The sequence below is a fragment of the Corvus moneduloides genome, chromosome 3, assembly GCF_009650955.1.
Source record: "Corvus moneduloides isolate bCorMon1 chromosome 3, bCorMon1.pri, whole genome shotgun sequence".
NCBI classification, from domain to species: Eukaryota; Metazoa; Chordata; class Aves; order Passeriformes; family Corvidae; genus Corvus; species Corvus moneduloides.
This window is the reverse complement of record NC_045478.1, coordinates 57,283,704-57,304,765: the sequence shown is the minus strand read 5'-3', so window position 1 is coordinate 57,304,765 and position 21,062 is coordinate 57,283,704. Positions and strand designations below refer to the sequence as shown.

Below are 21,062 nucleotides of genomic sequence, written 5' to 3'. Positions count from 1 at the left end.
TCAGGACTCACATTTTATTTTGGAACATTATTCTTGTTTACAAACACAGAAAGAGAAAGCTAGGACCTGCCACCAGTTGCCAGTCCCCAAATTAAAAAAAAAAAACAACCCACCCCAAACTACTCCAAACAACTGTAAGGATAACTGGAAATCATAAGTCTACTTAGCCACCACAATGATGAAAAATTGCAGAGAGGGAGTGGTGATAATGTGGCCACCATAATAACTCCCCTAAGATCACACTTTTGATATGTTTTTCCTTCCACGAGTAGTCTACAGAAGGTCAGAATCTGCATTATTTTAGGTCTTCTCTATAGGGGCAATTGGAAAAGGTTATTAAAAAGAGTAAATTCACAAGAGGGAAAAAGTTGTCTTAGCCTAAGATTGAGAAACTTTAATAGAAAAAATATAATCTTCCCTGCTTGTAGAGCTGACACGGGTTAAAATTCCAGCTAGACTTAAAACTACCACAGTTGCTTCTTGCAGAAAAATACAAGATCAAACAGAAGTGGAAAATCAAGCTTTCTCACAATGTGAGTATGTACACATACATACTCGTGTACACATGCGCATGGGTGCCTACATATGCAAACACACCACACGTGCTACAGATGCTTTCTTACCCACTACCCATTTCAAAACTGAATAAAATCCACACAAAGAAAACAGTTTCTCTGAGAATTTTAGTTCCATAAGCCATGTACAATTTACAGACATGACGCTAAAACTGCCTGGAGTTTATGTGATCCTCTGAGGTGTATATTGATCAGTACAGTACTACACATCTTTCTTATTTGATTCTTTTGATTCACGATCATGACTTTAGGTAGTTCTTCACACCCATGTACTTTGGACAGCTTTAGTTACACTGAGGCTGGTTCATTTCCCTATTTTTTCTCCACTAGGTGGCACAATTTATATTATTTTCTTAGACATTGTCTTTACTGACCAAAATGAGGTCTATATTGAAATAAAACTTTTGTAAAAAAAAAGAGTATATAGCACATCTACTGAAATCCAGAAGACTCTAACTATCCTCATAAATGAAATCTAGAATACATATATTTAACTAAACTCACACACCTCTTTAGTGTCAGCTCTTCCAGATAAGATCATGCTTGGGTGCTCCATATGGACATGAAAAAGCTTTCTTACCTTATTAGGAAGTTTTGCAAAAAATATATGTCAATATATTGCCCCAAAACAAGGGATTGTTAGAGGACTTGCTGCCACTTCAGACACTGAGACTGAGAAGCATCTTATAATTCATCTATTCATTCATGTTTAATTCATATTCAGAAGATTTCTGTCATTATCCAGCCTTAACCAAGCCCATAGACCTCAATGTGATCACAGACATACTCTTGTCAGTAGTTCATCCATTTCTGTCATGAGGGTATCCAGATTTTCTCGTGCTAGCTGAAGAAATCTCTCTGGTGCTCGCTGAGGTGAAAGCAAATGCTGTTGGGAAAGAGATGGGAGAGTGAAAAATCTGTATGCAACGGATGTTAGTGCTTCCAAATACTGAAGAGAAGAAACATCAAACATTTCCTTTTCATCACAATATGCAATCCCTTTTGTCATTGACTCGTGTCACATTCATCCAATAGGCTTTTTTCAGGAATCTTGACAACTTTACATAACTTGTAAGTATGGTAAGGAACATACAGTATATAAAATAAACAACCACTTCATAGACCATCAGCCGGAAAACCATTTTATTTGTATGCAATATGGCTTTTCTATGCCAGAAGTACAAATCCTTGCACATGTGTTCAGAAATTGCTGCTGCAAGATTTATTTATTAAACTAAATAAAAATAAATAACTGTGATACTTATTTATCAACCAAAGCGAGCCTGAAATAATTAAATCTTGAATTTTTCCTCTTCCCTGAAGCTAGTCACAGCTGTATGGTTGAACAGATTCAAGTACAGTTGTACTGAAGCTCTGTTATTTATGCATGTGAATACCACCAACATACCTTTAATTCCTGTGTCGTGTTCTCAAATCCATGTAACATTTTATATGGAGCAGGTAGTGGACCACTAAGGTTAACACTCAGGATCATCTGGTTTAGCCGATCCAGGTCATTGAGAAGGAGTCCTGTGCATTCATCATCACAAGCTGGGGGAAGAACAACAAAGCTCATTTCTTCCTGCTAAACATTTAAGACATATGTTTGATTTAGAAATTGAATGGCACACATGCAACTCTGTGGGAGGTAACAGTAATTTCATATATATTACTCCAAAAGTGTAATGTGAGCAAAAATGGCAACAACAACTAGGGAATAGGAGACACATTATTGCATAGGACTTAGTAATGGGATAGTTTAATATAAAACACAAAGATCAAAATTGATAGGCTTACCTCACAAAAAGAGGAAATAATTAATGTTGTCCATTATGGACTAGCCAATATAAAATATTGAATTATACAGGTAATTTGAATGAAATTTGAGAAAAGTGGATGGGTAATTTGGAAAATCTAAGGAGCTCTGCAAGAAACATAGTATGCTTATGGATTTGAATACAAGAAGAAACCTAAAAAAATCTCCATATAACAGCATGGCCAAGCATACTAAACCTGTAATGCAGACAGCTGAAAGCTTCCTGGTAAAAATACTGATAGTTTTCTTTAAAAAAATGCTTTTCCCTACTTCTTTCCACTAACCAGCTTATAAGCTTTTCATGTATGATTCTTTTCTTGCAAATATCCTTCAGGATGAAAAATATTGTTGTGTGCTGCATATATCAAAAGGAGTTTGCATTTTTTTCCCCCTTGCTTTCGATTAACTATCACAAGAAATTCTCATCTCATATCATTTATGCAGCAGACAGGAGAATTCTTCATCCTTTAGAACAGAGTTATGGGAATACCTTTCTGTTTCTCTGCATAAAGACTACACAGAACTGGCAAGCACAAACATCTCAGGAGATGAAGCAAGCTGTGAAACAATGAATTCACTGGTGATGTTAAGAGACATGGAGAGTTGTACCTAAAGTTTTACAAGTGTGTAATTATTTATTTCAGCAAAGCTAGGCAGTTTAATAGCTAAAAAACCCCCACTAAGCAAAGTGTATGTTTTTGTAGAAAAGAGAAGTAGTTTTCAAAAGAGAATTACTTCTTTTTTCCCTGAAATCTATTCTTCATATAGATTAAATTTTTTCTGTTCATTAAAGTTTTCACAGTTACCTAAATATGGTTCTTATTCTGTTGACTATTCAATATAGCAATGACAAAAGTGTGGAGTCAAATACAGAGAAAAAAAAAAAAAAAAAAAGAAAATTATTTTAGTCCACCATGAAACTCAAGTGATGATTGAAAAGGAGACAAGGTAGACACTGGATTAGTGTAGTAAGAAGTGGGTGCAGAAAGCTAGATACTATTGTTAGTTTAAGACTTCCTTTTGCATTTTCATTGCTTCCATTTGCAGACTTCTTCCTCCTGTTTCACAGTATTTTGTTACATAAGCTGAACTGCACTGGAACTGCAGTCAATAACTGTGGGCATGATACACTCTGATTTATGCCTCTACATGAAATTTAACCTCCCCCCCCAACTTATTATCATCCCAGTTCTTGCCATCTGTGTGCTTGCCTTTAGAAGCCTGAGAGAATTAAAGGAAAAGCAAGTTTTACAGCAAATAGTTTTTTATATAACAAACACCTGTTCTGTAGCTGATCAAGGAGGTAAGGAGAACTGATAATCATTTTGCAGGACGAAAATAAATGATCTTGGACCTGAATAGAGTTGGCCTCTATAGTCTGGTTTTTGCTGTGGTTTTTTTTCTGATATATTATTTTACTTATGAAACAAGTGAAATCTATTCACCTTCAAAGTTCTCCTAGTGGTTGGTAATAAATTGTAAAAATTTGTTATGTGTTAAAGACAAACTCAGTTCACACCAATAAGAAAAAAGTGAACAGCCCATGAAGAGATGAAGTATTCTCAATGAGTAAGCAATCGATAAGTGAGCATTCAGTATAAATTAACACCTCTTGCACAATAATCAGGTTGAAAAGAGGAACTGCATCAAGTGAGACCACAGCTGAGTAGATGAGACAGGACTCAGCTACTCCAGTATGCAGTCTGTAATGTACTGCAGCTATGGGAAATATTTCAAGAGCATGATTATATTTTGCAAGACTAAATACTTATGTGTCTATCTATAAAGCTGTCAGGATAAATTTGTGTCTAATATTAACAAATGCAGGACTAAATTCAGATCATTACAGCAGTGCAAGCATGTAAGAGGCAAATCATGCAATCAATATTACAATAGTTCAACAAGCAATTAATGCAAATTTTCCATTTTCACCACACTTTTCCGTGCACTTACCTCTTGTGAGAAGCATGTCCAAAGTATGCATGCCAAAAGAAATTCTTTTAAGTTTACAGACATCTAACCATTTATTCCATCTTACAAAGAGAGATAATGAACTATAAAAGAACCACATCTGAATCACAATATGTTTCTCCAATTGAGTGATTGACACTATTTTGCTCTGATACATTCATTTCTGTGAAGATTCAGAAGACTGTGTTATGACTAGCTAACTTTTGGTCTAAGGGCAACCATGCAATCTCTGATAGGAGGTGGTATCCTATGACAGTCAGTGACTCTTCAGTATCAGCTTCGTGTTGCCTCACAATGAAGTGTTGAACTACTCATTAATCTGTTGACTATTACCTAATTTTTCCCATTTTGACACTAGTCTCACACCAAATAATAAAATAGCCTTCCTGTGCCTTCCGAAACAGAACCCCAGTAGAGAGCTGAAAGCTTTAGCTTCCTTGCCACTGCTGCTAGTTTCAGGTAGCTTACATGATCAATATGTCTCTAAAACCTGGTAAAATTCATATCTAGATCAGGGTCTAAAATACCTACTCAGGTTTATTTCTGATTTTTATTATCTATAAATCGTCATCTGCTGGTTTTGATACATACCAGTAGTAGCTGAGTTTAAAGACTGCTTGAGTTGGGTGAAAGTCAGGACTGTGGGTCTAAACTCAACAGGAGCTCACGTATCACAAAAAGGGAGAACAAGTAATAGCTTATCAGCTTCTAGGCCAAGCAGGGGTGTCCTAATTGAGCCCATGCAGCCAGAGAAGGAGTTGTCCAACATGGAGGTAAATTGAATTCTTACAGCTGAGATACAAGGACAACAACTTCTATGAAACTCAGAACACTGCAGAAGCTAGTCCAAGGCTTCATAGATATGGTGTTAGACACAGGATCTTTCTTTTCAGCTCACTCTGTAAAGTCTTGCAAAAAGAAACTCCAAGCTCCTGCTGAAATAAGCACTGTGTAGGAGCTGGGAGAGGCTTAGTTTCACAGATTCTACAAGATCTACTTCTGACAGAGACAGCATCTCTGCCTAGTTCTGAATTTGGAAGGGCTGAGATCATGGGAGCTACTCACTGTTTAAAAGGGAAAACCTTGATTCTTCCAGGATCAGTGGCTGGGACCTCCCTTGCTCTTCTTGGTGTAGGACTGACTGGCAGCTGGGAAAAAAACTCCCTCTCATTGCAAGCATCAGACTTGAGTGCAAATACTTAAGTGCCCAAGACTTGCCATTAAAGGAATCTCATTATATAATTTTCTCCTTCTACCAATATTGAATATTTAAATTTATAAAGATGAAAGTTTGTTGACTGCAGCAAGGCTGAGGGTTTTTTTCGTTTTTTTCCCCCACAAGACTGAGTTAAGGAAAAATTCCTAACAATTAAATATCTGCTTGATCTCCCTGTGTCATGAGTGCTTCCTGTTCAGTCACATCAACTGCTTTACATTTAGGCTTTTGCTTGACCCCAAGGAACATTTGTGACAGGAGCATACATCCAAGGAAAGGTTTTCAGTTTGTGTTGCAAAAGAGCTCAAAACATTGAAGACCTTTCTTTAGAAGTCTCCGTTGTGGTTATGACAGATACCCTGAAAGGATTAGAAGGTGAGTTCTGACTTGCCATATAATATAGAGCCACACAACAATAAAGCCTTGAAGTTCTCACCAGGATCATTTCGTTCCATAAATATGGCACAGCAGTGAGCATAGTCACTGTTCCAATAACATTGCAATCTAGGCTTCTTCATTTTATGTACTACAAACTCTACAACTGAAGTGAAGTGGAATGTCACAAGGTGTAACAAAAAACACACAAGAGGATTACTATTTCTAAGAAAATGCATGATTGCTACAGGCTTGATTCAAAATCTGAGAGAAGATTTGAGACAACTTTTGTCATCCTTGACAGTATACAATGATGCTGGCAGCATTATTAAAATTAGTTTGCAACCGTAACTATTTTTTTATTGGCTATTGACTTCTGCAAAAAAGAAGGGAAAGTGAACCTACAAAGTAAATTACTTAAATCCAAAAACTGTAAGAAAGTATTCATCAGCAGAGTATTACGAATATTTGTAGAGGACAACCTAGATGGTTATGTTAGCTGGGGAAATAACCCAGCTACTAGCCATACTAATGCAAAAAATTAGAATTTTTATGATGTGTAGTAGACCATACCCTTGTATTACTTGTTTTAAAAAAGAAAATCTACTTTTTGGACATAATTTTTCGTTCCCTGATGGCATCCTAGAGAAAACAAAACTGTTCTGTTCCAAGAATATAATGGGAATAGAATTCTGTCTGTGCCATGCACATATAATTATCTTACCATTGTTATTTATCAGTAAGCGAAATCTTCCCCTTTAAGCAGTGGCTTTAAAAAAAAAAATAGATTCTATTTTACCTGTAGCTCTCTAAAATATAACTGTTATAACACAGCACTGAAAAGTGACATGTACTAAGCAACTGAAAAATGACACATTATGAGAAAAAAATAAGAACCTGGTAAGACAGATTTTCAGCTATATCAGAAATAGATCACTTTAGTGAACATGCATGCTTCTTTGCTTTTTTTCCCCCCCACCTTTTCACTAGAAATCTTCACTTAAAAAATCTTTAGAACACTTATGATAAGAACTATGTTAAAATCAAATTGTTATATTTAAAGAAGAATGCATTACAATATTTTGGCTAAAATACCTCTCTGATCTGATTTAAATATGCATTATTTGGTTTTTCAGGTCATACTGTGTAGTGACCTTTTATAGAATTTGCCAAAAATTCATTACTCAGGTGGTTATTCTTTGTTAAATATTCAAAATAAAATTTCACTTTCTTAAACATTAACTATACCATACTAACAGGACAGCTTAATCACACTATGTCTTATACTGCTTACAAACACATTTTTTCAAACATGGGTGACTGTACTTGCACATATTTTCTTTAAGTGAGACCACTTTACAACCTAACTAGGTGTTCTTCACACTTTTGACAGGTACAATGCAATTGCAGTAGCTGAAATGGCACCGCAAATGAGCAAAAGTAGGTACATGTATTCAGCTCATTTTAAGTACTGAATGCAAACAGGGTTCTGTTCTTGACACGAATTTTCTGTACATTAATAGTACCACTGTTTTTACTTTTAAGGCTTTGTTACAACCGAAGTTGGTCAGAAGGGAATTTACTGAGTATTTTCCAACTGGTTGATATAAGAAAGTAAAAATATATTGTAAACAGAATCAAATTCTCAGCTGCATTAAACTCAGATTGGAACAGCTCAATATTCTGAAAGCAAGGAAGGAAAACTTCAAAGTTGCCCCAAAGGTGTTTCTAATGGTTCTTTGACAGGACAATGACTATTAAAGCACACTAGGGGCTGCAGCAACGAATCCTTACCAACAGCTGCACACTGAAGCCTGTGACATACCACACACTGTTTACCCTGAGCAAATTCCCACCAAATCTATGCCTGCCACACTCCCTTTGCAACAGCCTTGTGCCCAACACAGGCTACAAAGATGTTTGATCTGGCTTATTTTCTACCATGTCAGGGGTATTGCACTGCACTAGCAAAGACAGGTTTGGAGTAAATATGGGTGTTGAGGAACCTTTAAACAAGAGGAATATCATACAGTAAGAGCTAATAGGTGCATAAAGTGTCTACTGAAATATTTAACTGCAGTTTTTGCAATTTATGACATGGTTGTTATTGATACGGTATCAACAGTAAAAAACTAGTTTCTGTGACAGGGAGATTTAAAGTACCTCCCATCTGTTTCTATAGGTGGCTCTTATCTTTATGACTAAAGAAAAGAAATCTTCTCATTTGTTTCCTCACTTCTAGTGGTCAAATGAAATGTCCATATGCACATGTGAAAGGCTGTTTTTCTGGTGAAAACTGATTACTTACTTAAAATGTCACTAAAGATAGCTTAGATATATTTCAACACCCGCATTCAAATATGTTGCAGTTCAATCAGAGATTATAGCAAATAACATCTTTCAAAGCAAAAAGGTGGAAAATTTCATCGGCCTGCAAACAGCTTTTTCCATTCACAAAGAGGATATTTAACCTTATTATCCACACAATGAAGTAGCCTGATTAACAAATTGGAAAACCATTATAAATGATAACTTGCACTTGGGCTGTTTTGTACAATGAAACTCTGTCATCCTGGATACCCAGAAGACTTTTCAGAATACTGACAAAGTAAAAGACTAATAAAAAAACATACTAAGTCATGCCTGAGATTGGAAAAATAGGATAATACTGGCAATAATGTAAGAGCTATTCAGGACATTGAAAAATGAAGTAATTTTCATGTACATACCACTCTGGAAAACACAGTTCTTATTTTAAAATTTTGTAGCTGTAACACTTATGGACTTCACTTGCAATTACAATTCTCCTTGACACATAGAGCACAAAATGGAACTCAAACCATAGTTATTTCAGCAACGGGACTACTTACTCCAGTTGCAATCATTTTGCTGTAGTTCAAAACAGAGCTTAAGATACCAAGTTCAGAATTAGGTCCTAAAATGCATCACACTGTAGGACATTAGAAGTTTATTTTCCTTGAGTACACTAAGCTTTTAATCAATGAATCAATGCCATGTTGTTAATAGTGAAGAAATAGAAGCAGTTATATCCATATTCCCAGAAATCTATAATCTCCACCTGGGATACAGGACTAATGCAAAAGCACTGATTTCAATAGACTTACTCAGAAGCTTAGTTCTGCTGAATCCTGGTGACTGAGAGCTGATCACAGCCATTAAGTTCAGTGAAAAAATGTTCTGCATTGTGTACCTCCTGACCCTATGTGCCTAATATCTTCCTCTTTAACCACTCCAGGAAGCCATACATTCCATTCTTGACTTATATGATGCCTTCAGACATTTTAAGCACTTCTTTGTTTATTTTTCCATTTTGCTTTTAAAATGTTTGCAATTTGTTTTTACTTTACCATTTGATTTTAATACTAGAGAGCTGTGCACCTCTGGGTGTTAAGGCACAAAAGAAATTAATTCTTTGGACAAGCAAAACCAAAAAAAAGTAGATGGTACCTACTTTTCTTGATGTTACACATCCCTCACATAGACACCCCACTCTCCATGAAAAAGCTCCAATTAACGATAAAACATGTGAACCAGTTCGCTGTGCCTTGACAATATATTCAAATATGCACAGATTAATAAATATTATATTCTGTGGACTTACTGGAACTCTACCAGTATTCTACTTTAAATTTAAGAATCATGGCATTGAAGGGGAAAAAAAAAATCACTATAAGGTTAGTCCCAACACATCTGGGGGAGATGTGGAAGAAGAAAATGCCTTACTTCAGTCAGGGCTCACCAAGTGTTCTAGAAACATTTTGCTACTTTTCTTTTTTATATAAAATATAAGCATACAACATTATATGATATGAGATTGTGGGCTCAAAACAAGCATTATCCAAATTAATGAAAAAAATTCCAAACAAAAATACAAGATAATCACTTGTCATGTATCAAAATTGAGGGTAGGACAAAGATACCACTACTTTAATAAAATATAAATTGGTGGTTTAGGCTATCAGTTTTCTATTTTTAACAAAAGAAGTTCTTTGCTGGATATAATGTACTGTCATTCCTTACATCTTTTAAATTCCAATGGATGGTCGTTGAACCAACATGGTCAAGTAAACCTCAGTAAAAATTCTGCATGTGCCTCATGGTATAGAGCATTGAAATTGCTGGTTAAACATTTAGGACAACACTAAAAATTCACCAAGAGCAAATATTGTCACAACACCAGCGACAACCTTTAGCAAAACTACAGACTCCAAAAAGCCAAAAAGAAATCCTTCAAAGTTTTGTTTTCAATTTTCAGTGATAATATTAAAAATTATTGAGAGTTTTCTTAACATCTCAAGGCTTGTGGAAAAAAAACGGACCGGATGCCAAAGTAGTAAGAAACCTGGCGATTATTTTCAAAGAAACCCACACAACTCACTGTTACACAAGCAGGTTTGAATTTCTGACATACGACAAACACAACCAAAAGTTAGCCAGAATTACATTAGTATACGTACAAACGCATTTCATGCCGTGACGCGCATGCCGATGTTCACAGCCAGCACACTTCCACCCCGTGAATCCAGGCCTGCAAGTGCACTGTCCAGTGACAGAATCACAGGGGACAGGCAGGGAACCATATGGATCACACTCACATGCCTGGCAGGACCCTCCTGGAATTTGTGGATTTCCTGTGTAGCCAGAAGAACATCTAGACATTGCAAATACAAAACAAGATTTGTCCAACTGAGATGTAGTGCACAAAGAATACTTGGCAGTATTTTAAATGTAATTTATATGAACATTCATGAACCATTTAAAAAAATCTTTGTTGCTTCATGAACAAGAGAGAAATATTGCAAACCGTCCAACAAAGTGACTTCCAATCAGGACAGTCTGGATGGAGGAGGTATGCAAAAGTGATTCCACATCCCGAACAGTTTTCAGATACACCACAACAAAAAAATTCCTCCACTATCATAGTTTGGCCTATAGACCTAGCCACTTGTGTTTCATATCAGACATGAAATCTCCTGGTAGACATTTGCCAATTTTGATCATCTTAATCCCTCAGCGTTGTGATGGATGGGACAACAGAGGCTGTTTAGGTTATTAATTCACAACTTGGCACTAAAACGTTTATATGTAACCATCTTTCACAGCCAATGCCCATGAGGGCACAAGTCACTAAATCAAAGGGTATGAGTGACATCAAGATATATTATTAGAATGGCATCTAATTTTAGATAAATTTTGTATTTTTCTATTTAACTTCTGAGACCTGGAGGAAAAAAACCCCTCACACATCAAAAAGCAAGACTAGGAAAAGATCTGTGATATAAATAACACTGATTATCAGTTTACAGTGGTGTATATAAAAATTGTCCATGTTGGCTGAGTTTTAACAGCATATGAAGAAGAAATAAATTATCCAAAGGCATGTATTTAAACAGCAGTAAATACACGCTTGTAATATTGAAAAACATTTATCTCCTTCATGCCTTTTCCTCATTTAATTGTTCCTCTTTCTGCTTTTTCCATTCATCCTACCTTTCACAGTACTGGCCTTCGTATCCAGGTGGGCAGGCAGTACACTGGTAGTCACTAGGGCCTTCAGCAACACAAGTAGGGCTAAAACTAAAACGAAAGCAAATAAAGAATTTTTTTCTACTCTGTTGCATCATTTCACTTTAGTCAGCAGTGCAGAAAGGCCCCAAAAAGTTCCACTCTTGATGTAAATGGCAGCATTTTCTTATCTGTTTATAAAATCCTGTGAGAGATCCCTCTTTTCTATTACAATTTTTGTGAATGCCTTGCTGTGATGCTTGCAGAGTTTGGACAAAGGCTCTAAGGGCTGTATCCAAGGGGATGGAGTGAGCAGCACCCATGCTGTAGGCTTGTGTGATTGAATGGTGCTGTCACTCACAGTGATCAAGCAAAGAAAGCACTGGGAAGGATGTGAAACAAAAAATTTAGAAACTGTGCTAATGAACAGCCAGACTTTCCAGTCTGATTTCATTTTATTTTGAATGAAAGGAGATAAGCTGGGAAGAGTTTACTTGAAGTTAAGATATAAAGGGAGAAAAGGAACCAAAGTCATATCTGTGTGGAATCTTCCAAAAAGGGAGGATCAGATGATCTTCTCAAGGATGTATGAGAAAAGCCCAGTCTACAGAGAAAAAAACCCTAAAAACTACCTCCTTCATGATCAGGGGGAGGTCTTATTTTAATCATTGAAGACACTAAATTATCTTTACTAAGTCACTTTACTACTGACCGTGTTGTGTACCTGTGGGCACTGTGCAAAGTAGCATTTAGTTGAAATGTTACTGTACTAAGTGCCTTCACAGGCAGTTAAAACAAACAAAAAGAGTAGGTAGGGCAAAAGAACAGAACTAAATATTAAGATGGTGCAAAACTGTAAAACTCCTTCAGCTCTTTGAGGAAGAAGAACCAGAAAAGCACAGAGGTGGCTAGTGGTGAGCCAAAAGCCCCTTCTTGGTAGAGTACAGTCAGCATCCTCATCTAACTTGCTTATAATGCATTAAGTCAATAGTACTTGAATGAGTATATAAAATTACGCCTTTGCAAAAAATGTAAACAAATTGATCTATTACTCACAAACTCATTATCCAACACATTTTCAACTCCATAAAAATAGATCCATGCTAGGAACAATTCATTCTTTCTGTTCTTTGTTTTTTTTCCCCAGCTCATAATGTTTGAAGCTGACTGCTCATTGTACAGCAGTGTAAACACAGTATTTAAAACTTAAGTGGAGTTTTATACAATTTCCTAAGTAAAAATAATTGCACTATACCATTCACAAATACTATCATGTCAGTCATGACATAGCAAACTAATGAGATAGCTCATTAGATTATGTAGATTATGATTATTTGACTACCATAAAATAGCTGCAGGTAGACTTTTTCCTTAATAGCATCTTGAGGAGCTTTAACTGATCTGCAGAGGATACAAATCTAAGGTCTGATACTCTCATTTTCCACCTAATACTGTAGCTTTATGGAATGGATCTATGCCACTCTATACATCTAAAAGTCAAGCATTTAGTCTAAGCCAATTGCTCAGGCATCCTCTATCAGACTGGAAAATGGACATGCACAGACAGACTTATATACACATTTGAAACATCTTCCCTGCCCTCTCTCCAATGGTGTTTTCATCCAGGTTTAACACGAGTGGGATGTACAGTTGTCTGTCCCTACATTTACTATATGGCTACCAAAGTTGTTGATGGCTGCAGCTAACAGAAATAGAAATCCCTTCCATGCTGTCTAGAGGCATCTGAGTTAAGGTCTATAAAACACAAGAACTTCTGTTCCTGGACATGCTCAGATCTGACTCCTTTCTCAACAGTACTAAGAAACTGGATGACTATCTCATGATTAAGTGTATTTATTAAATTCAGATTAGGTGTTATTCTCTTATCTCCTGTGAAGGTTTATGAAACAAGAGAGTCTCATGATCACTTTTATGTAAGCATGACACAAAAGGCTGTGACAACACCCACAGACATACAGGCTGTGTGACTGAAGGAGGTATGTGCACTTTGCTTGCTCTCCCTCAGGCAGCTTGGCAATTTGAGTGTGTGCCTAGGACACCTAAAGAGAGCTTTTAAAAAAAACATGGAGATAAGACAACAGGGAAGGGTTTTAAACTAATAGAGGGGAAATGTAATATAATAGGAGGAAATTCTGTACTCAGGGGTGATGAGACACTGGAACAGGCTGCCCAGTGAAGTGGCAGATGCCCCAATTCCTTGAAGTGTTCACAGCCAGGTAGGATGGGGCTTTGAGCAACCTGGTCTAGTGAAATTTGCCCCAGCCTGTGGCAGGAAGGTTGGAGTTAGATGATCTTTAAGGTATCTTCCAACCCAAACCATTCTATGATTCTGTGGTGCACAGACTACCCATAGGCCACACATTTCTCACCTGTAGAGCACTTCAGCAATACCCACTTCCTGAGTTTATGTTAGCTTTTAGGTAAGATACTGAAATAATGTCAGGAGCACAGTGTGGAGAATATGCCTAAATTCTTGTAGCACGGTGCCATGAACATCCAGGTGAAGAGTCCTGCGCATTTTCTGATCTGATACATGTATTTGTGGGCAATCAAAGGTTTCTAAGCCCCAGAAAAAAAAAATAGGATGGAGTATTTTCAGCACTTCATACTGCCAGTACCATAAAAAGTTTTCTCCAATGTATTTGCTGATTTGCAAAGCTGAGAAGCTCGGTTGATCTAGTTCTTTGCAACTAAAATGTCCTTTTTTGATACTAATAGACAGAACATATATTCAAGTTGTAACAGAAAACGCTCATGAAATGGGAAAAACTCAGAAAACCTTGCAGTTAAGACTGCATTATAACTTTCTGAGATAAAGGACATTTCTTTAAATACCTGAGATTTGGAGGTATTCTTAAAAACTCTTGCTGTGGGTGAAAGACCATGAGGTCTTTATCTAGTATTGTTTGAGAAAGAACTTTCCTCCTTCAAAATAAAGCCAAGATCAGTCCAAAATGATAAAACAAAGAAGAAAGAAAAAAAAGAAAACCCCTAAATTATCAGCTATACTGACTGAAAGCCTCACTAAAACATCCTAAAGGCCAGAAAAAGCACAGAAAAATGATTTTACGGAACACTTCCAGCTTTTCAAAAGCACAGTCGAGAAACACAAACCTGTTCAGAGCACTACTACAGTATGATGCTAAATATCATTAAGAGCTTCTCAGCAAAACAACAAACAAATCTCAAGTGCTAAAGTATCATCTGTTGGGAACACATGCAGACACATCATGGAAAGGCTCATTAGCATAAAGCAACCAATAAAATTTATGCTGAAATAACTATATTGCTTTTAAAATATTCTATCTTTCACAAATTGCCTAAAACTCATGTAACATTAAATAAGGAATCAATAAATTCCATAGTGGAGCAAAAAAGGTGCTGCAGTTATACCAACATAATATATGAGCATAAGACTTTTTGCAGCTCCCTTGTGGCTACATTGTACTTGAGTTCTGCTCTAGCTTCATTTATGAGAATACCTTTATAACACACACTCATTATCTTGAGTATTGCATTTTCTAGCACTTACTAATTTATTCATCACAAATTAGCAAGGGAGCAATTTCTGACTTTTAAAGGAAGATCAATTAGCAAAAGTAGATAAGAAGGTTTTAGTATAGCTTCCACAAGGCAATTCTCATGCAGTCATCTGAAAAAGGACACAGGGAGCCCAGAACAAAGCTCTGGCTTGCTGGAAAGGCAATTGTGTACCATGAGTTTGCCTGTTACTAGAACTTACTTGTTACTAGAAATGGATAGGGGACAAGCACAAGGCTGACAGTCATCCGGAGAGCCTTGGACGATGCCATAAAATCCTGCTGCACACCTCTCACAGTGGTGACCAGCAGTATTGTGCTGACAATTCTGCCAAGGAAGGAGACAGAATGAAAGCTGTATTTGATAATTACAAGGAAGCAGACAGACAGTATTTTGTTCCCAGTCTTAGGAATTCAAACTTACTTCAATACATAATTTCTCTCTCTCTGGTATGATTCTCAGTGGGAATGCGTGCTTTAAGCATCTATCAAATGCCTGCTGAGTAACGTATGGGCTTAAAATGAGAAAGAATACAGCTACTGGAGAAGGAGAAATAATTAAAATTCAGTCTTACTGTATCAGGTCATGTGTATTACTGTCTGTAAGAGCAGAATTGTGTTTACTGTATGACACATGGCACATTGCTTCTTTGTTTTGCAGGTGTCTAGCTTTTCTTTTGCCCAAACAGTAATTCAGGGGTGAAAAAGTACTGCATAACCTGAACTCTAGAGAATCAGAACGGAAAACTTCAAAAGTCTGCTTTTATGACTCTCCCTGAACCTTGACAATTAAGCTTCTTAGGCAAAATTGTATTAAAATATTGTCCTCTGTTTTTTTAGATTACTAGTCCAATTTAGGAATTTCACATTAAGATTAACCTGGTGCATAAGTTTAGAAGTGTAATACCTGACAAACTGATGTTTCAGAGTCACACATAGTGCTGTGTCCATGACACTGACATACAACACAGGTGCCTAAGGATTGAGCAGGTGTCCTTCCCACAGGTGGAGATGGAAGCCTGTAAAATCCTGGAGAGCATGACTGCAATAAAAAAAGATGCAGAAGAAAACAGATTATTACAGAGTAGACTGTGTATGGGGAGCACTGCAAGCTCATCTTACCAATCACCAGTTTTTACAAGTTGTGAAAAGAATCTGACAGGCTTCCAGCTGTCTTACAAACAATATACAGTACTTTACAGATAACAAGAACCAGCCCTAATTGGAAACATGGCTGAAAAATCCCTGGAGCACTCCACTGGATTCAGGCTTTTATGCTACAGTTTGAGAGAGCCTTCATTCAGATGCAGAACACCTTTCTGTTCTCACTGTGCATCAAGCATCATTCCTTTCATTACTTAAGAAAACAGTTTGCTTTCAAAATAATTTTTTTTGCGTGGACTGTGGAGAGCAAGCATGATGATTCTGTTTTCTTCATCCCTGCTATGTTTTTCAGGTTCGACAAGCTGGTATCTGCCTACACATTACCTGATGGGATAACAAGCAAAAGCTGAATAATAATCAAGAAAATGGCTGCATGGCTGCATTATTTATACCTATATAATTTAAAGACCATAAAAGCACAGAATTTAAAATGTTAAAGGTTTTCCATGTCTTGAGACTATCAGCCCCAAACAAGTCTATCCATCACTAAGTCTCCTCTACTGCAGCTTGGCAATAAAATTCCAAGAATAACCCAAAAATTGCAAGCAAAGCTGACACATGCTAAATAAAACACTTGATCTTTATTTCAGGCTTATTACACAATTCTGTGGAAGCCCTTACGCAGCTCTCAGAAAGCACACAGGTATGGCAGCATAAAAACACAAACAGGAACACTTTGACAGTTGAGACCATTAGGGCTAAGTGCCTACAGAGAAGTCACTTGTCCCACGTATAAATCCCACCCCCTAGTGGTGCCAGGAGCCTGTGAAGGCTGTCTCATGAGGTCATTTCCGACTGTTGACCACAATTTCTGCTTTGGAGTAGTACACTTTTCACACAGCAATAAAATGGATGCAAAATGAAACAGAAGAGAATCTGGAGTAAGAAATTTTTGTGACCAAAAGCAGGATTCTTCAGTGAAGCACTAGCTGACATGCTGGATTTATTCATACACCACCACTCTGACAGTTTTATAATCATTGGCAAAACCTCCAGGAGTCTAAGTTATGGAAAAAAGCATAAACGCAATTATTTTCTTTAGAATCACAAAGAATTAATCTTAACTCATATCTGCTTTTCCCTTTTTATTTTTACTTAGACTACATTAAGTTCCCTGAAGCATAGAAACAGTCTGTCTTCGCTTTCATGGTTTGTGGAGAATTCTAACCTAGATAAATAATCTCAAATGAAAGTAATTCTTTCCTACTAAAATACCCTTTTTTCCCCTCCCTCTCTATCCCCACAAGTGTACTTGTCCAAACAAGACACAAAACACAGCCTTACAAATCCTGAGTGACTTCAGAATCAAATTATAAATATATGGTACACCCTCAAACAAAATTAATATCTGGGGTTTTTTTCTGATATGCCATTGACAGTCTTATCACCTATTTTGATCGAAGCATTTCTGAGATGAAATAAGACAGACAAAAGAGAAAACAGACTATATTTTTAATTGCTAGTTTGGAAGTTTTTCAAAAGCAGCCATTAGGAAAATTCTTACCACTGCTTTTGCAGCCCACAACTAGATGTGAGAAAAAAAAAGGAGGGGAGGGGATATAAATGTCACTTCTAGTAAAAACTGCTGTGCATGTAGTCTTCACAGTGCTATTATATGCATAAAGCATGAAACAGATACATACACCGTGTTAGCATCTGCTTAAAAAATTCCAGGGTGTCAGATGTTATTTTCCTGCTAAAATTAAATAAACTTTCACAGAACATACCCTAACCTTCACTGAGCACACTAAAAATAAACTAAGTTATGAGCATGTGAAGATCACACAATTAAGAATGAAATATGAAGGTTGCAACTGAGACATTTATTCAGCCCCTGGTGGGTGTGAATTAAAATAAAGTTTTAATTACATTATCGTATATTTTTCTTCAAAAATTCAATTTGCTACAGTAATTTAAAAAAAAATAAATCTGTATTTTTAAGCAAATGTTGGAGTCCATTAATTTCTCATGTATTTACATAAATTCAGGTGTACTCTCTTATTGAAATAGTGTCCGAAGAAAGTTACTTCATTCCACTTTCTTACACCCCTTTCCTATGAACTTACTGTTTCGGTTGACTCATTTGCTGCATAACACAATCAAGTATAGCATCCAAATGGAGCAGAGTTCTCACAGATAACAAGGCATCTTTCCCATTCATTTATTTCAATTTTTCTCCCATTGCAAGTTTTGGGGAAACCCTTACAAGATCCCACTTAGGATGTTTGAGGCGTTTGCAGATTACTCAAGGTGGTGTTCACTGCTACCTCCACCTAACAATTGCAAGCAGTGAATTTAGAATTGCTAGTGCTGATTAAAAATGAAAGCATGGTGTTCCCCACACAGAAAGATTGGCAGTCTCATCATCAAGGGCACGGACAGTCAGAAATATCAACTCCTATTCTGCAGTCAATATATCATACCTTAAACACTTTCTCTGGTATCTATAATGAAATCCATTTTACAAAAGTATATACAAGTCAGCTGATTCTCTAGAACACCTGGGCACTTCTGAAATATGCAATCTTCAGTATGAAATTGTAAGTAAAAAAATTAATAGAGTGCATGTATAAGGAGCACCCAGCTCACTTAGTTGACCAACACTTTTCTCCCGGTGTTCAGTGAGTTAGAATTTTACAACAGTATTATACCCTCATCTGTTCAAAAAGGCTTGATCTGTTAGCATCAGTCACACAATTCAGCCTCAGAGATGCTGTCCCAGTAAAGCCCACTTTCCTGTATTCTAAGTATTTGAGTCATTGCCATGGTTTCAGTGGCATATTTGCCTACAGAAATAAAAAAAAGAGGGCTGAAATTCCCTGTGAGAGAAATACCTGTGAGACAAAAATAAGTAATTAAATTAAAGGAGAGTTGTTGCCAGTGAAATGAATTCACACTCAATTACTTTTCACACCTTGCCAATGAATGGACCAGAGAAGGCACAAAGACTTTTCCTGGGAGTTAGGTTAGTACCATACCTCACAGGACAGACCAGAATAACCCAATGGGCAGTCACATTTCTCTATCAAATAAGCCTGAGGAGCCATCCCAGACACAGGGCCACCTTCAGCAACTTCCAATGAGATCTCAGAAATCCTGAAAAAAAGGAGCAAACACCTCTAATGAGATTAGTCAAGCACTAACTCAAACCCAGTTACTTCACAGTCAGCTGCCATGGGAGGAAACAGTCTCATTTGGCTGCTTGTAGGATTCCTGACCTACAGGAGGCAAACACCGGTTTCTGCATCTCCCAAGAAATTACAAAGTTAACACCACCTCTGGTCTCATTTTCTAGATCTAGGCAACAGTATAACTAACTAAATCTCCAGCTTGAGTCTTATCTCTAACTTCTTTTGAGCCAAACTAACAAAACAACATACAAAAATCCATATCTGATTCTTCATTTGGAGGGGACTCATTAAGAAATTGAAGTCACATACTAACTAAATGCAGTTCCAGTTCATGTATCTCAGGGGTATAGCAGTAAAATTGTTCTCTTAATGAGCTTTTAACGAGGCAACTATTTAAAAAATAAAATAAAATCTATCCTCAGAAACTAAAGCAACCTAGCAGACTCTAGAACAGGCTTCAAAAACATTGGACATTTGCCTTTTGGGCAGAAATTTTAAGATCAGTAGCTAGGTATCATTTATCTTTTTTTTTTTCTTTAGGATTATTTAGACATATGAACAAACAATTTAAAGCAAACATGAAATCCTACTACAGAAGCAACTGCTAATAACAGTAAGGGATATATTTCTAACATTTTAACTTTCCAAACATTTGTTTAATTGTAACAATAATAATAATGATGATGATGATAATAAAAATAATAAGTTCTCTGCCTCCCAACCACTCCTTGTCTTTCCAGCATGAATTCTGACGGCTAAAAAGGGTTGAGTATATCATGGACAAAGACAACAAATATAAAATCTAATGAAATAAGTTTAATCCTAATGTATCACAATGCTGTACTTTAAGCTTACTTCTTTAATTTAGAGATTTGTTAGTTTGCTTAAATGAATGCTATGATCTGGAACACCTATTGCCTCAGAGAAACAAAAAGTGCAGAATAGTGTAAATTTTAAAGTTTCAAATATAATGCTAACCTAAGATAAAATGTCAAAGATTGTCTGACTAACTGGCTGAATAAATGTCAATAATGCGGGAAGAGTCTGTTCATTAAGTGTCTGAGCACAGTGCTAATGGAGAGGAGCTCACAGAGCTGCTCACCTCTTCCTCATCCTCACAGCCTGTTCATCTACTCCCAGACCTTGATTCCTGAGGGGCTGATGCTGTTCTGCTCACTGGCATATAGGCACCAATGTCAGGATGAATGGAGGAAAAGCAAATGCCCACCACTGAACTAGGTGAGAGTTTTGTGACTGAGCTTACATGACCAGACCCACGTTTCTTGATAACCTTGTGTCAATATAAAAATCCCCAAAGCAATCTAGTAACTTAAACCCTGTGCTCTCTTATTACCTGAAGAAAGGGGTTCAGTTGAGCAGGGAAATCGAACAAAAAAAAACCCAAGCAAACAAAGCCAGGTCAAAACACAAGACTGAAACTAAAGAGGGCAAAACCATTCAGATCTGATATGTCAACGTAAGGTTACATTAAAATCTCTGTACTTTTAATGGGAAAAGAAAATGAAATCTGCCTCTCCATCATCCTCAACATGGAGGGCACAGTTGAAAAACTGTGTACTGTCATAAAGCTGTATTTAGATAAAAATACACTCTAGGGACACAAAGCTACCTATTGTTTGTGTGAAAACGTTACTTAAGGAAGGTCAGGCTTGGTTGAGTTTTGGAAAATGTCTATTAGGCAGCAGTCAAACAACTGCTACCTGATCA

At 36.7% G+C, this 21,062-nt stretch overlaps 1 protein-coding gene across 3 annotated transcripts in view; it reads right to left on the bottom strand.

Annotated features, from left to right (window-relative positions):
• Window positions 1-21,062, bottom strand: part of LAMA2 (laminin subunit alpha 2) — a 346,447-nt gene that overhangs the window by 83,725 nt on the left and 241,660 nt on the right. For all 3 annotated transcript variants that reach the window (XM_032101660.1, XM_032101662.1, XM_032101661.1), the window contains exons 28-34: window positions 19,182-19,299; window positions 15,947-16,081; window positions 15,243-15,367; window positions 11,465-11,551; window positions 10,432-10,625; window positions 1,984-2,126; window positions 1,363-1,461 (exon numbers count right to left, since the gene is read on the bottom strand). In XM_032101660.1, coding sequence (XP_031957551.1) covers window positions 1,363-1,461; window positions 1,984-2,126; window positions 10,432-10,625; window positions 11,465-11,551; window positions 15,243-15,367; window positions 15,947-16,081; window positions 19,182-19,299 — 901 coding nt within the window. The remainder of the gene's footprint in view (window positions 1-1,362; window positions 1,462-1,983; window positions 2,127-10,431; window positions 10,626-11,464; window positions 11,552-15,242; window positions 15,368-15,946; window positions 16,082-19,181; window positions 19,300-21,062) is intronic.